General features: G+C 44.7%; 2 protein-coding genes across 3 annotated transcripts in view; one reads left to right on the top strand and one right to left on the bottom strand.

The window, feature by feature from the left end:
• Positions 1-63: 63 nt before the first annotated feature.
• On the bottom strand, positions 64-13,322 carry MRPS7 (mitochondrial ribosomal protein S7). The gene is made up of 5 exons (XM_061616142.1): positions 12,249-13,322; positions 3,468-3,659; positions 2,396-2,459; positions 1,597-1,764; positions 64-469 (listed from the first exon to the last, which is right to left on the bottom strand). Exons 1-5 carry the CDS (start codon positions 12,425-12,427, stop codon positions 248-250), a joined length of 825 nt encoding a protein of 274 aa, XP_061472126.1. The 5' UTR covers positions 12,428-13,322; the 3' UTR covers positions 64-247.
• Positions 12,454-16,554, top strand: part of GGA3 (golgi associated, gamma adaptin ear containing, ARF binding protein 3) — a 49,897-nt gene continuing 45,796 nt past the window's right edge. Inside the window, exon 1 of one of the 2 annotated variants that reach the window (XM_061616139.1) lies at positions 12,454-13,467. In XM_061616139.1, the coding sequence (XP_061472123.1) occupies positions 13,428-13,467 (40 nt within the window). In that variant the 5' untranslated portion in view covers positions 12,454-13,427. Of the gene's footprint in view, positions 13,468-13,607; positions 13,675-16,554 lie in introns of those variants that run through there. The other variant, XM_061616138.1, reaches the window with a different exon arrangement.

Raw genomic sequence — 16,554 nt, 5'->3', positions numbered from 1 at the left:
TGTCCTGTATTGACCAGGTCATGTGAAAATGAAGTAACCTGAACTTTTAGCTGATGCAAGTCAGAAAGTTGAGACATTTTATTTCAGCTAAGATTTTCTTTAGATCATTTCTTTTTCAAAGAGCCAGTTGAAAAATGGGCCATAGCCCTCCCAAGCTGGTGATATACAAAGAAAGGAATATGGAATAAATCTGCTTTCCCTGTTTTGTAACAAAGTCTCAGCCACCATATGCTGCAGCGGCCATTCTCTACCACCACCGAAAGTGAGCAAAGGCCCTGTTAGCCTCAGCCATCTTATGCATCTCATGCTTTTTCCTTATGATTGGCCCTTCATTGTTTAAGGCCGCCAGAAGCTCTTGGGAAAGTTTTTCATGCATTAATGTCCGCCTGTGTTTCTTTTCCCTGCATTCGGTAATCATCCACTTCATGGCTAAAAAGCGCCGCCGGTTATCTGACAAAGGGGTTGGGACCTGCAAGAGGCAAAAAAACACACACACCCCAACAGGGATGAACATAACTTTATATTAAATTCATTTAGCACAGAATTAGGAATGCTTAAATACCCTGCATACATTTATTTCGGTTTCAAAACTGTTGCATATTTTTGGACAACTATTGTAGTGGAAAAGTCAAGGCTGCCAAGACTGAGAGCAGAAGTTACAAAAACAAAATGGTTGACGGTAACCCAACAGAGCTGGTCTAAGACATTTTGCTGCCTGAGGCACAGCAGGACATGATTCCCTCCCCGCAAAGTTAAACTGCATTGTATCCTAGGCTAGCGAAGTTATTTTGGCACCCAAGGCAGGAAATCCCACAAGCACCTTTTCCCCTCTTGGTGTTAATAATAAAATAGCTAACAATTGGCTACCCTTTTATGATATCCAAAATCAGCTCTTAGAGGCAGCCACCTCACTCTGCCTAATTATAGCCCTGTGATTTCTGTCCCTATCCTGCACCCTGTGGTTGCTGAGCCTTAAAGGGATACTGCCCAGCCACACCCATTTTTTTAGCAACCTCATAAGCTTTTCAAACTGAAACCTGAAAAATTCTCAGGATGTTTCAAGCTCGTGTGTATGTAGAACATTACAGACCTGTAATACACACATCTGCAAACCACTAGAGATCTTTCAATACAACTTCAAAATGACTCAAAAGAAAAATGATGTGGCCCATTATACTATGGAATTGCTGTCAAAATCAATTAAATCTGTGCTACAAGTAAAGGATATCTTGTTTGACTCCCAACTGCAGCAGAGCATACTCTAAAACTGGATACATAGATAGAAGTTGAAGTGCCTTCCCTGCCGATTTTCAGTTCAGTGGAAATCTGGACTACTGGGGTTTCTTAATGCTAATCCACAATGAACATAGTGGTTCCACCTTTGGGGAAAAGATAAGCCAACCAGTCAGGGTTGTGCTAGATCAGGTGTGGAGAACCTTTGGCCTTCCAGGTGTTGCTGAACTACAGCTCCTATCAGCCCCAGCAGCAAGCATGGCCAATGGCCAGGAATGATGGGAGTTGTAGTTCAGGAACACCTGGAAGGCCAAAGCTTCCCTACACCTGCCAAAGATAGTTTTAGTTTTTAATATTGCTTACCTGGTAGGTTTTGCCTCCTTTCTGGATATTAGTCACCCCAATGACAGGCTGACAGTTGCTTAGGGCCTGGTGGAAGATGGTGTATGGATTACATTCAATGCTTCCTTTTTCCTTCTCTTCTGCTTTATAGTACTTCTCGAGTTGCGTCCTCTTAATGGTTTCTAAAGTCTTAATAGTAAACAAATGTAAAAATAAGAGCCCCCATTCCGTTCTGTGAAGAACTCAGTTAGCAACAGGATTTGCACAACCACAGAATGAAGTTACCCTTGCTCATGCATCCCAGTCAGTGTAACCTAAGTGTTTCACTTTGAGGACTTTTTCTGCTAAGACTGCAATTTATAAACAAATTTCCTTCAAGACTACTGGAAATCTGACCCAGACTTGCTGAAGTCTTAGAGCCACTAATAGATTATATCTGCAGCATTTTACCCCAAGCGTCTTTACCTCAAGGGCCCTTAAAGAAAGCTGAAAGTTCCTGATTTGCACTACATTTAAGGCTGAGAGAGAAATTTCACAATGTGACGCACAACTGCAGGCCTGCAAAGTACTTCCCCTCTTTATAAGAATAAATGACAGAAGCTACATATGGTTTGTGATACGAGAGAATTTGGCATTCTGTTTGCAAGGCCTCTAACAGAAGGAAGATGGCAGATGAAAGAGATATGGAGATGCAGAACATGAGGACAATGATGAAATGACTAAAACAGGGACAGGCACTTTCTATACATGGCCTTTAAACTCTTTGTCACAGTGGCAATAATGGGAGGGAGGGCAGTAACCTGAAACATTAATTTCTTACCTGATTCATGATGGATCTGGCCAAAATTTTATTCCCTCCCTTCATCATCATACTAGTGAATTTGCTGTAATGACAAATACAAATGTGATTGCACTGGCATTCCTGGTATCATCGCCACAACATAAAATCCCCCCACTCTGCCATTACACATATCAACCATGATGGCATTTTCAGAGTTTGGGGGGAACAGTACCAGTTTCTCAAAATCTGCTTTGAATCCACCTGCTGCATTCCTAGAGAGGAAGACCAGTAACTGCAATTTTGTGAGTGGCAGTTTGCTGGAGAGCTATCAGCTTCTGCCACTGAGTGCTGTTGCTTGTGGGAGGGGGATGTAACATCCTTACTGATGCATTGCAACAGGGCATCACAAGGCAGCAGCTGAAGCTGTTTCCTCAGCATCATGCAGGCATGTGGCTGCTGAGTGGGGCAGCAGCAACCAATGCAGAAACAGGTCGTGACATCTCCTCATCCTCCATGAACCTCTATGCTTCAGCTGCCACACAATGCCCTCTGGTAAAGGTGTCAGAAACTCCTTCCTTGTGTAGTGGTGCTTGGTGGTAAAGGAAAACCTCCCCACAAGCCACCAAAACCTATAGCCCTAAGTGGCAAAGAACAGAAGCACTGTCAAAGAGGGTCAGAGCACAGTTCAGACCTAGCATCCAGTCTCCGACAGCAGCCAGCAGATGCATACAAAATCGGGGATAGAAAAAGTTATAGAGAAAGTGTTGTCACTGCAAATTATTCTTGCATCCCTGCCCTGCTTTGTGTTTCAGAGCAAAACCTGGGAGGTGAAAAACCTCTCAAGGAATATTACTTGTGTTGAAGATAAAAGTATGAAAAGCTCTTGGGTGTTCTAGATTGGTCCACATTAAAATAAATTACTACATAATAAGCCCCAGTACTTCAGGACATCTTAATGCTGTACCTCCTGGCTATTTCTAGTAATTGTTGTTAATATTTCTACCCAATATACTTTGGCCAACTAAATTAGTCCATGAAATCAATGAGATTTCTTTAAGTGGTAAACATAGGTGTAAAGACTAAATTTAGTCATGTATGACAGCATTCAGACCTGATCAGTGGATCATAAAATACAGAGCTGCTGACATTGGAAAGGGCGGCTTTTATAGGTCGGACTGTTTTGAGTTCCCATTCATTTTTTTCCTCCTCCGATAGTAGTTCTGGAGGTTTACGATACACTTCTTTGTTCACTTCTGGCTCAAGGTAAATAGGACTGTATCGGCTGCATCTGACCTGAGTCAACCTACAAAGGACATGAAAAGCAGAAAAAGAATATAAATCCCTTCCCATACCCAAATCTGTAACCTAAGATCATGTATTATACAGCCACTCTCGTGGCTGTATACTATAGTCAGAGTGGATTTTTCACATTCCACAATGTTAAATTGAAAATACCCCCATGCCGTTCTGATGCTTCCCATAAGCTCATTTCAAAACAAAACCTTACAAAACTTATAGTCTTGAACTCAGAAACGCTTGCTTAACAACCCTTTCAATTTTCATGGCGATACAAAAAACAGTCAGAGAGAATAGAGAGTTCAAAGTCTAAAAAGAGAGAAAAAAAACCCAGAGCTCTTTTGGACTTTTTTCTGCCAGAGTTCTCATAATCTGTTGAAATTCATTAAAAAGCAGCCATGTTCACAGAGTACCTGTAATCCTGTTAATGACCTTGCCCCATACTCTGACCTTCATCTTCTGCAGTTTAAAAGTTAAAAAAATGCCTGGTTGATTTTTAATTAATTTAATAAATTTTGCCTTGAACCCAATTATAATGTCGGGCATGCTCAGTAAGAACCAACTGTCAGTGTTCTAAATGCCAGACTCTCAGCTGCTGGGCTTGCCTAATCAGAGGGCCATACCCACACCAGACTTTGATTTCAGTGAGACAGTCATGGCTTCCCTCAAAGAATGCTGGGAAGTGTAGTTTGTGAAGGGGGCTGAGAGGAGACTCCTATTCCACTGACAGAGCTCCAGTGGCCAGACTGGTTTAACAGTCAGCCACTCTGACTGAAGGTCTATGAGGGGAACAGGGCGCCTCCTAGCAACTCTCAGCACCCTTCACTAACTACACTTCCCAGGATTCTTTGAGAGAAGCCATGACTGTCCAAAGTGAAATAACTTTGCCTGGAAGGCGCAGCCCCTTGCTGAGATTAAAAGCAGCCAAAAGCTTAAACAGCCCCGCCCCTCGCTCAGGAAGGAAGCCTGAGAGAATACTAAAGAGTTAAGCCCCAGCTGATAGCCATCAGACTCAAGTAACACATCATTGGCTGGCAGCAGTAGCTGGGAGGAACCAGCCACACATATAAAGTCAGAGCACCCTAGCGAGGGAGCCTGCTCCACGAGCTAGAGGGAGCCCCAGCTGACGAAGCGTCAAGGAGAGTTAAGCAGCAGAGCGAGTTCGGCAGCAGGGCGAGGAGGCCAGGGCCCCCCACTCTGCCCGTCTGTTCCCTGACCTCAACTAAACCGCAGTCTCCAACCCATCGACGTAATAAACCTTAAACAAAACTATGCAGGTAAGAAGCCAGCAGGGGTGTGGGGGCTTTCCAGTGTTTTGCACCGCCTGCAGCATGTACGACTATCTGCCTGTTGGACAGAAGTCGTGGGTGTGCTCTCGGTGCAATGAGCTCCTGGCTCTCCGGGAACGACTTCATTTCCTTGAGGCCAAGGTGGCAGACCTGGAAAAGCTGAGAGAGGCAGAGAGGTGTGTGGAGCAGGCCTTCAGGGACGTTATAGCTGTGTCCCACTCCAACGATGATAGCTTTCCTGCTATCATGGACAATGATGATCTTGGGGAAGGAGAGCATCCAGCTGAGGAAGAGGGAAACGATCCCTTAGAAGGGACCCATTCCTTGGGGGATGAGCAGCTATCCTCTCGTGCCGAGGATATATCTCCAGGGGGTGGAGGGATCCTTGTAGTGGGTGATTCGATCATTAGGAACATAGACAGTGGGGTGTGTGATGGGCGTGTAGACCGCAAGGTGTTTTGCCTGCCTGGTGCGAAGGTTGCGGATATCGCCCGTCGTTTAGATAGTTTGGTAGACAGTGCTGGGAAGGAGTCAGTGGTCGTGGTGCACGTTGGCACCAACGACATGGGGAAATGCAGCCGTGAGGTCCTGGAAGCAAAATTTAGGTTGCTAGGTAGGATGCTGAAAGCCAGGACCTCCAAGGTGGCTTTGTCTGAAATGCTACCGGTTCCACACGCAGGACCAGCCAGACAGGCCCAGCTTCGCAGTCTCAATGCGTGGATGAGACGATGGTGTCGGGTGGAAGGGTTTGGATTTGTTAGGCACTGGGGAACATTTTGGGACAAGCCGGGCCTGTACAAAAGGGACGGGCTCCACTTGAACCAGAATGGAACCAGACTGCTGGCACTTAAAATTAAAAAGGTGGCAGAGCAGCTTTTAAACTGACTGAGGGGGGAAACCCGACAGGAGCTGAGAAAGGTCCGGTTCGGAATAAACCTCCCCCCTGGGATAAAAACCAAAGAAATGATGAAATTTTAAAAGGGGTAGGCCTAGAAGTAGGCATTGTGAGAGCAGGGGCACAGGATATAAATTCAGAAGAGCAAAATTACCACAGGCCTAACCACAAGTGCCAAAGACACTTGAAGAGAGACACTGCTTACAAGTGCCTGTACGCTAATGCTAGGAGCCTGCAAACCAAGATGGGAGAACTGGAGTGCTTGGTCTTAGAGGAGAGCATTGATATAGTGAGCATAACGGAGACCTGGTGGAATGGAGAAAACCAGTGGGATACGGTTATCCCTGGATATAAACTATATCGGAAGGACAGGGAAGGACGTATTGGTGGCGGAGTCGCTCTATACGTGAAAGAAGGCATTGAATCCAGCAAGCTCGAAACCCCAAAAGAGGCAGACTCCTCCACAGAATCGTTGTGGGTGGTGATACCATGCCCCAGGAGGGACGTAATACTGGGAACGATCTATCGTCCCCCTGATCAAAATGCTCAGGGAGACCTTGAGATGAGATACGAAATTGAGGAAGCATCCAAACTAGGAAATGTGGTAGTAATGGGTGACTTCAACTACCCGGACATAGACTGGCTGCATATGTGTTCCAGTCATGACAAAGAAGCAAAGTTTCTAGATATTCTAAATGACTATTCCCTAGATCAGTTGGTCATGGAACCGACCAGAGGGACGGCAACCCTGGACTTAATCCTCAGTGGGGACCGGGACCTGGTGCGAGATGTAAGTGTTGTTGAACCGATTGGGAGCAGTGACCACAGTGCTATTAAATTAAACATACATGTAAATGGCCAATTGCCAAGAAAATCCAACACGGTCACATTTGACTTCAAAAGAGGAAACTTCACAAAAATGAGGGGATTGGTAAAAAGAAAGCTGAAAAACAAAGTCCAGAGGGTCACATCACTCGAAAATGCTTGGAAGTTGTTTAAAAACACTATATTAGAAGCTCAACTGGAGTGCATACCGCAGATCAGAAAAGGTACCGCCAGGGCCAAGAAGATGCCAGCATGGTTAACGAGCAAAGTCAAGGAAGCTCTTAGAGGCAAAAAGTCTTCCTTCAAAAAATGGAAGTCTTGTCCAAATGAAGAAAATAAAAAAGAACACAAACTCTGGCAAAAGAAATGCAAGAAGACAATAAGGGATGCTAAAAAAGAATTTGAGGAGCACATTGCTAACAACATAAAAACCAACAACAAAAAATTCTATAAATACATTCAAAGCAGGAGACCATCTAGGGAGGCGATTGGACCCTTGGATGATAAGGGAGTCAAAGGTGTACTAAAGAACGATAAGGAGATTGCAGAGAAGCTAAATGAATTCTTTGCATCTGTCAGTGGAAGATATAGGGCAGATCCCTGAACCTGAACTAACATTTGCAGGAAGGGATTCTGAGGAACTGAGACAAATAGTGGTAACGAGAGAGGAAGTTCTAAGCTTAATGGACAATATAAAAACTGACAAATCACCGGGCCCGGATGGCATCCACCCGAGAGTTCTCAAAGAACTCAAAGGTGAAATTGCTGATCTGCTAACTAAAATATGTAACTTGTCCCTTGGGTCCTCCTCCGTGCCTGAGGACTGGAAAGTGGCAAATGTAGCGCCAATCTTCAAAAAGGGATCCAGAGGGGATCCCGGAAATTACAGGCCAGTTAGCTTAACTTCTGTCCCTGGAAAACTGGTAGAAAGTATTATTAAAGCTAGATTAACTAAGCACATAGAAGAACAAGCCTTGCTGAAGCAGAGCCAGCATGGCTTCTGCAAGGGAAAGTCCTGTCTCAGTAACCTATTAGAATTCTTTGAGACTGTCAACAAGCATATAGATAGAGGTGATCCAGTGGACATAGTGTACTTAGACTTTCAAAAAGCGTTTGACAAGGTACCTCACCAAAGGCTTCTGAGGAAGCTTAGCAGTCATGGAATAAGAGGAGAGGTCCTCTTGTGGATAAGAAATTGGTTAAGAAGCAGAAAGCAGAGAGTAGGAATCAACGGACAGTTCTCCCAATGGAGGGCTGTAGAAAGTGGAGTCCCTCAAGGATCGGTATTGGGACCTGTACTTTTCAACTTGTTCATTAATGACCTAGAATTAGGAGTGAGCAGTGAAGTGGCCAAGTTTGCTGATGACACTAAATTGTTCAGGGTTGTTAAAACAAAAAGGGATTGCGAAGAGCTCCAAAAAGACCTCTCCAAACTGAGTGAATGGGCAGAAAAATGGCAAATGCAATTCAATATAAACAAGTGTAAAATTATGCATATTGGAGCAAAAAATCTGAATTTCACATATACGCTCATGGGGTCTGAACTGGCGGTGACCGACCAGGAGAGAGACCTCGGGGTTGTAGTGGACAGCACGATGAAAATGTCGACCCAGTGTGCGGCAGCTGTGAAAAAGGCAAATTCCATGCTAGCGATAATTAGGAAAGGTATTGAAAATAAAACAGCCGATATCATAATGCCGTTGTATAAATCTATGGTGCGGCCGCATTTGGAATACTGTGTACAGTTCTGGTCGCCTCATCTCAAAAAGGATATTATAGAGTTGGAAAAGGTTCAGAAGAGGACAACCAGAATGATCAAGGGGATGGAGCGACTCCCTTACGAGGAAAGGTTGCAGCATTTGGGGCTTTTTAGTTTAGAGAAAAGGCGGGTCAGAGGAGACATGATAGAAGTGTATAAAATTATGCATGGCATTGAGAAAGTGGATAGAGAAAAGTTCTTCTCCCTCTCTCATAATACTAGAACTCGTGGACATTCAAAGAAGCTGAATGTTGGAAGATTCAGGACAGACAAAAGGAAGTACTGCTTTACTCAGCGCATAGTTAAACTATGGAATTTGCTCCCACAAGATGCAGTAATGGCCACCAGCTTGGACGGCTTTAAAAGAAGATTAGACAAATTCATGGAGGACAGGGCTATCAATGGCTACTAGCCATGATGGCTGTGCTCTGCCACCCTAGTCAGAGGCAGCATGCTTCTGAAAACCAGTTGCCGGAAGCCTCAGGAGGGGAGAGTGTTCTTGCACTCGGGTCCTGCTTGCGGGCTTCCCCCAGGCACCTGGTTGGCCACTGTGAGAACAGGATGCTGTACTAGATGGGCCACTGGCCTGATCCAGCAGGCTCTTCTTATGTTCTTATGTTCTTAAAGGCCTGGTGTTGATATCACCAGGGACAGCTTTGGTTTAAATTTGGGTGGGAGGCTGCATGTGCCTTCTGTAGAATAAAAAGGTGGGGGAAACGCTGAAAAGCAATGATAATGTTCACAATGAAAGGAAAGGGCTTTCCCTTCTGCCCAGTGCCCACCCACCCAATCTCCTCCCCTCCCCCAGGTCAGTGTTGGACTATGACCTGGGAGACCAGGGTTTGAATCCTCACACAGCCATGAAGCTCACTGGGTGGCCTTGGGCCAGTCACTGCCTCTCGGCCTCAGAGAAAGGCAATGGTAAAACCACCTCTGAATACCATTTACCATGAAAACCCTATTCAAAAGGTCACTATAAGTCCAGTCTACTTGAAAGCAGTCCATTTCCATTTTCAAACATGTTTGCACACAAATAAATCCCATTGAACTCAAAAAGTATACAAATGATCAAACCCACCCTCCCTTCTCCTCCCTCCTATCCCCTCCCTCTTGACCCTTCCCCTTCCTTTGCCCCTCTCTCCCATCCCCATCCCCTTCCTCCTCCCCATGGTCAGTTTTACCTATCTTAAGCATGATTGCACAGAACTAAATACCACTGAGCTCTATAAGCATGCAAATGATCAAACCTGCCCTCCCTTCCCCCTTCCTTTGCCTCCCTCCAATATGCTCCTTTCCTTTCCCCCTCCTCCTCCCCCATGGTCAGTTTTTCTAGCCTAACCATGATTGCATAAGAGTAAATCCCATTGAACTCAATAAGCATGCAAATGATCAGACCTGCTTTTCCCCTCCTGCCCCTCTCCTCTCCCTTCCTCCTCCTCTGCCCACTCCAGCCCTCCCTTCCTCCCCCCCCCCCCGGTCAGTTTTACCTATCCTAAACATGATTGCACAGGAGTAAATAGCACTGAACTCAATAAACATGCAAATGATCAAACCTGTCCTTCTCCCCTCCCTCTCCTGCCTGCTCCCATCCCAGTCATCCCCTCTGCCTTGCCCTTCCTCCCCTCCCTCCTCCTCCTCCTCCCCCCCATCCCCTGTGGTCAGTTTCACCTTTCCTAAGTATGATTGCAAGGGAGTAAATCCCACTGAACTCAATAAGCATGTATCCTCTCTGAGATATTGTACTGCCCTACAAATTGGTCAAAATGCAAACACAATTTGGGTTGGTCTTTCACAGTCCAATCCACTTGCTGTGTAGCTTGGAAGAATTTGGTAACATGTGCCTCTGAGCATATGGTGAGTGGTGGCAACACCTGATATCAGCCCAAATAATAGAAAGAAGACATGCTGTGTTGGTCTTGTTTTAGCAGGGAGGAAGCAACATTATTAAGACAGTTGATATAGTTCAGATGGTCACTTTAAATATGTCTGTTTTACTTTGCAATTTTGGTGACGTTTCCTATAGGAAATCATTTTCTTTTGTTTCTATTTCTGTGAATATGTGAAGTACAGCAACACTTTGCAAAATTTACACTAAAAAACCTCCAAACATAATTGTGGAATAAGGGCACTGACTTCTGCAGAATAGTCTCCAGTGGACCTGAGGAGTGTCTCAATTTGCACAAGATAAAACAGTGGGAAGTGAAATATATTCTAGCAAAATTCTAGGTGTGCTCTATGTTTTTAATTGACCGTGCCCACCTCGCCTTAAAGTGGTTTAAACATAGCAGGCTGAAAACATGCATCCCCTTTTTTCCAAGAGCTAGAGTCATTGCTGAAGTAGCAACATATTGTAATCAGTCTGATTTTACATCAAACTGCAGTTTCAGATTCCACTGTTAATGCACCCAAAATAGAAATAGTACATAACCTCCAATTTGAAACACAAAAACATGCTGTCTTCACCATCATATGACACTGACCAATAAAAAGGCTTTGAAATTAATAAAAATAAATTTGACACAGATTTCTAGGATGAATAATGAGGGAAATAAAATTTTCTAGATTAGATTCTCTGTAGAAACATTAGTAACACAGGAAAGAAGCAAAGTAAGAAGAACACCAACAAACATACAAAAATATAATTCTCCATCTTTGGAGATGGCAGGTGTTGCCACCACTCACCATATGCTCAGAGGCACATGTTACCAAATTCTTCCAAACTACACAGCAAGTGGATTGGACTGTGAAAGACCAACCCAAATGGTGTTTGCATTTTGACCAATTTGTAGGGCAGTCCAATATCTCAGAGAGGAGTTCAGGTCTCCTGCTCCCCTGGTGCATTCACTATAGCTGCCCAATTTCCCTGCTTTTTAAAGTTTGATAGAAATAGCTGTGGGCTATAGGTACGTTCTTAAACCGCAAGGTTTTTTGCCTGTTAGTGAATCATACTTTCAATCATATTCAGAGTTAGACACCAAAAAGTCCACTCACTACAATGGGCTCAGACATACTGTACCTACTTTTGCATAGGATCAGACAGTTCAGTGTCGTATTTTCTATCAGGATAGTTAAAGTGTAGTTACAGGCAGATTTTCTCAACCTTTTCTATGCATGTTTTGGCTGATTATATTCCATGTGACATTGTTAGGATGGAATAAAGAGGAAGATAGTTATCTCAATGTGAAATGTACTGATAAGATCTTAAGTGAGTAACTTCCTTAGCATAATAAACTACACAACTGTGTGCTAGTCAGTGTCCTTGGTTTGCATAATGTATCCTAGATACTCCAATCTACAGAGCCTGCATTCCCATTTCCAGACATCCATCCATTTACTACAAGGAGATAGATAACTCACAGAGTTATTCCTTTTCCTTCCTAAAGGAGAGACATTGCTGGCCCACCATACAACTCTTAAAAGCAAGTAACACACCAATTTAAACAGTTTTCTAAAGGATGGCTGTCAACTTTTGGAGGGCTTTTTTCCACACTGAAAACAGATACGATCATGAATTAAACGTCTTAAATTTCTAGGCTATACAAAATAACATTTAAATCACAAGAGGTGAACCGTTACCTCTCCCATATACATTCCTATACTTTAACTGACATCTTATATGTACCTCTGTGTATACTATAGTTGTACCCCTCCGTATTGCAGTTAATTCTCTAACTTCTAGACAAATATTTCACAAATAAGGGCCGCTGGAACTGTAGTGCTTAGAAGCGACAACGCTAAGCGAATTGTAATTCTTCACGGTCAAAATCATACCACCCCGTCTGCATTCTACATTTATCAGTCTAAATAACTGCAGCCCCTCTTTCTTACCCGGGCAACCAGACCTTCCAGGGGCCACACAGCCGTTGTCTCACTGCCCCGAGCTTCTCCACCAAGGGGGCAGCCATCTTGCTTCTGTCCTCAGGACCCCGTTGAGAGCTGTCAAAGCTACTGCCTGAATCAGCACGCTTTGCTTTCCCCCCCCCTGTATTTGTAGCAGGCTTCTGCATAGGAACCTTTTACGTGCCAGACTTTGTACTCGGTAAGACACTGAGAGAGAGACGTTATTGTTCTTTTGTTAATATTATAGAAACTTTTTTGCTCGCTTCTTCTTCAGGCGGTGTAAACAGGCTGCTCTTATTTGTGTTAAGAAAACTAGCAAGGCGCAAACGTGGAGAAAGCGTCGATTGCACGGAATGATTGCAATTGCAGCCTGTTTCACTACAGCGAACTGCACCAAACAAATGCAGACCCACTAAGTTCAGCATATCACTAGTAAAAAAATGAAAAGAAAGCCCAACGGCCTGTTTGCAGGACACGTCTGGTTCGTCGCTGTGGAAAACATAGATCCAGCAGGACTCTGTGTACTTATGGAATTCAAACAGGACACCGAACCCCATCCTGGATAAGCCTTTGACGGCCACAAGGCCTTTGTGCGCTGCGCTACCGGGTCTGACGGATACAACATCTAAACTGCAAGGAAATTTAGCAATGGGATTGGCAGTCCAACAGAGAGGGGAGTCTGTCCCATACCATATGTAGGCTTACGCTGCGATAAATCTCTTAGCCCTTAGGGTGCCACAAGACTCCTTGTTGTTTTTATCACATGGTCAAGGAATCCCGGCTATGTTTGCGATGGGACATGGGGGGCGTCCTGTTTGACCTACATAGGAAGAAGCTGTGATGGGTGTGTGGGAAGATTTCCACACACAGCATTTAGAAAAGTTCTTTTGATTCGCTCGAGGCAAGATACGACCTGAGAAGTTGGAATGAGGAATAATACTGATGATGATGATAACAGTAACAATAAGAAGAATCGAATAGATCTCCAGATCAATTTTTTTAAAAGCCGAGAGTGTGAGCACAGGACACCGTAAGGGAATGCTGCAGAAAGATGAGCCGCCGACCGTATTTTCTTTTCCTTTCTTCTCCCCACCCTCGGCTGGGCTGAGCCCGGCTGCGCCGTAGCCTAAGCGGAGGGCGGAGCCTCCAGGCAGGCCGGCCGGCAACATGGCGGAGGCGGAAGGGGAAAGCCTGGAGTCCTGGCTGAGTGAGTAACCCCCTGTCCTCTCCCCTTCCGCCGAGAAAGAGGGGTGGTAGCATGACCCTCCCCTCCTTTCGGTGTTGGGAAAGCAAGTGGTGGGGTGGGCGAGACCCTGGAACCCGGTGGTGGGGACAGGGGAAATGAACGCACTGCCGGAGAGGAGCGTGAATGGGGCAATGACACCCGAAGGGGAAGGTCTTGTAGCGAGAGCGGGTAAAGGAAACTGGAGACGGTGGTGGGACAGAGCTGTGTAGGAAAAAGACACCTTGGGCAGAGAAGGGCAACTGTGGGCTGTAGGCCAGAAGCTAAAGCCAGAAGGACCGGACGCAAAGGCAGGTCGGGCTTCTCTTCCCCTAACAAGTGTCTGGACGAGAAATTTGGGCAGGTGCCGCTTTTTTTGACTAACCGGCCTGGCCGACGTTTCATTTTTTATACAGTTATTAGAAGCAAAAAAAGCCCCTGCTGACTATTGCTACGTTGGTCCGCTCTACCATTGGCTTTCACCTTCCTCTGCCCAGTCTGTGCTTTTAGCCTTTCACCATCTCCCATTTATAGTGGCCTCATCCAGACCGTCCTTCTGGTGTCCCTGCTGCTATAGGCACACCTTATTCCCAGTGCGTCTAGTTCTTGCTGCCCACTCTATGCCAGGGATGGAGAACCTGTGGACCTCTAGATGCTGTTGGAATTGGACTCCAGTTCCCATCAGCCTCAGGCAGCATAGCTAATGGTGAAGGATGATGGGAGCTGTAGTCCAGCAACTTCTGGAAGGCTATAGGTTTTCCACCCCTGTTCTGAGCCCATATCGTAGCCTCTCATTTCCTGTTCGCTCTCTTTTTCGTACATAACAGGAGATTCTCTTGACTTCAAAATATTAGGCGTTTAATGAGCCTTTCATTTGACTTGGGGGATGGAAATCCATTTGTTGCATTCTACTTTCCTTACTCCACCACTACCCATTTAAGGCATCTCCATGTCTCTGTTGTCAGTATCTGTCTATGCATACCTTTGGACATGTACAAAGCGTACAGGTAGTGTACTGTTTAGAATGATAGATTACGATAGAGGACACCCTGTTCAAATTCCCACTCATCCATGAAGCTTCCCTGGGTGACCTTGGGCCAGTCAATATCTCTTAGCCTAACTTACCTCAGAGTGCTGTTGTGTGGATAAAATATGGAGGAGAACCATGTACACCACCTTGAGCCCTTTGGAGGAAAGGTGAGATATAAATGTTGATATTGTTAGATAGCTTTGTGGTTATTTGAAAAGACTGCACAGCTTTCCCAGACCTTACTTTCCAAGTCTCCTCTATAAAGATGATACTCTACAAGGGAAAATTATGGAAACTTTAGCCAAAGCAGCCTACTGTTAGGTATGAACCAGAAAGTCCCTAGTTCAAAGTTCACTTCAGCCATGAACTTACTAGGTGTCCTTAGGAAAGCTATTGTCTCATAGTCATAGCATCATGTCTGTAATATGGGAATAACACTTGCCTACCTTATAGGATGGTTGTATGGATGACTCAGATGTTTGTGACATTCACTGAAGAATAAAAATGTGCTACATTTTAGCTGTGTTCCCTCTCTTGTCACTTGTGTGTTCCCAGTCTGTGGCCATATCACATCTACCCACTTCTTCTCCACCTTAATGTTGTTATAATATTTCATAATTGGTAATTAGCTATACAGTAATAGTCATTTCCTGTGTGTAAATGGAACACTTATGTACTTCTTTATAGCACCCAGTGTGTTGTAATGTGCTTTGGTTACAAACTATCGCAGCTTTTTATTTATTTATTACTTTTATATCCCACCTTTCTTTCAAGAAGCTCAAAGTGGCATATGTGGTTCTCCCCTCCCTGTTCTTTTCTCACAACAACCTGTCAGGTAGGTCAGATTGAAGGACAATGACTGACCCAAGATCACCCAGTGAATTTCATGGAGGGATTTGAATCTGGGTCTCCTTAGTCTAGTCCAGCACACCAACCCCTGCACCACATTAGCTACCTAGCGTGGCTAGTCTGGCTGCCTATGTACCCCAGACCATGCTATAATTTTGTCTGTAGGGGCCCTATACTGTGTAGGGCTATCTCTCAGTTCCTGACAGAGTTCTCATGGTACAATACCGTCACTGATAATTTCCCTTGTTTCTGATCATGTCCAGATGGTTTCCCCCCGCATTTAGTTTGTGTGGGACAAGATTGCCATGTCTCTGACTTGTAATCATCCCCTTTTTTCTTCGTTCTCTCCATCCACTCATTTGTTGCTTCTCCTCAGTGCTGAATCTGTCTCTGCCCGGACTGTTCCATCTTGCTCACTTCCTGGCCATTTCCTCATTTCTGAGTGCCAATTACAGCTCCTAAACACTTCCAGAAAAAATGCACCAAAGAAAGGTATCCCAACGGTTGTCTCCACATGGAGCTGGGCATTAGCCCTTGTGTTTTGCCCACTGCAAATAAATGAGCTAATTCTCCAATATGGATCCAGAAGAAAAGGGTGCACTTGAAAGAGCAATGCACTCAAACTGAGACATCTAAGCAGAATCCTAGAGCTGCAATTACAGTGGACACAGACGGCCTGAAGTCTGGCCCCATTAATGGGTGATTCATTTGGAAAAGAAGGAAGGTCATGTAATTCTGTGTGCATTCCCCTCCTCTTCTAAATAACTGGTTCCTTAGCTATAAAAAACATGACTCTTTCCCCCACCTTTTCTGCCAGTTTACATTCTCGGGTCTTTCTAAATAAACTGTATTCTGGTTTATTGTTCAGTCTATACCAAAACTACCGTATCCTTCCATTAATGTTTTACGTTACATTATTCATTCATTCATTCATTGGCGATCACTCGTGGCCAAGTAAGATTGTCTTCCAAGATAAGGTCTTTAGCAGTGGGTCTGTAAGTGACTGTGGAGGCCAATTCTGGATCCACACAACCTCCCACAGTGAGGACATAGGTTTCCAGATGGAAGATGGTCTCGATGAGGATTTGTTTGACATGCCTTCCGCTTAGCTCATTTGTCCCATTCGCCCTGTATTTGTGCTTCTTCAAAGTCCACAGCACCTTTGATAATAGCCAACCTCCATTTGGGACATT

This window comes from Rhineura floridana, chromosome 3 (assembly GCF_030035675.1).
Source record: "Rhineura floridana isolate rRhiFlo1 chromosome 3, rRhiFlo1.hap2, whole genome shotgun sequence".
Lineage (NCBI taxonomy): Eukaryota > Metazoa > Chordata > Lepidosauria > Squamata > Rhineuridae > Rhineura > Rhineura floridana.
The sequence above is the reverse complement of the archived record's forward strand: the minus strand, read 5'-3'. Positions and strand labels throughout refer to the sequence as shown.

Coding starts and splice junctions, on each gene's coding strand:
- MRPS7 (XM_061616142.1), bottom strand. CDS start 12,427: ATGCAGAAGCCTGCTACAAATACAGGGGGGGGGAAAGCAAAGCGTGCT. Junction 3,660..12,248: donor TGGAAGGTCTGGTTGCCCGG/GTAAGAAAGAGG, acceptor TGTCCTTTGTAG/GTTGACTCAGGTCAGATGCA. Junction 1,765..2,395: donor CCAGATCCATCATGAATCAG/GTAAGAAATTAA, acceptor TTTACTATTAAG/ACTTTAGAAACCATTAAGAG.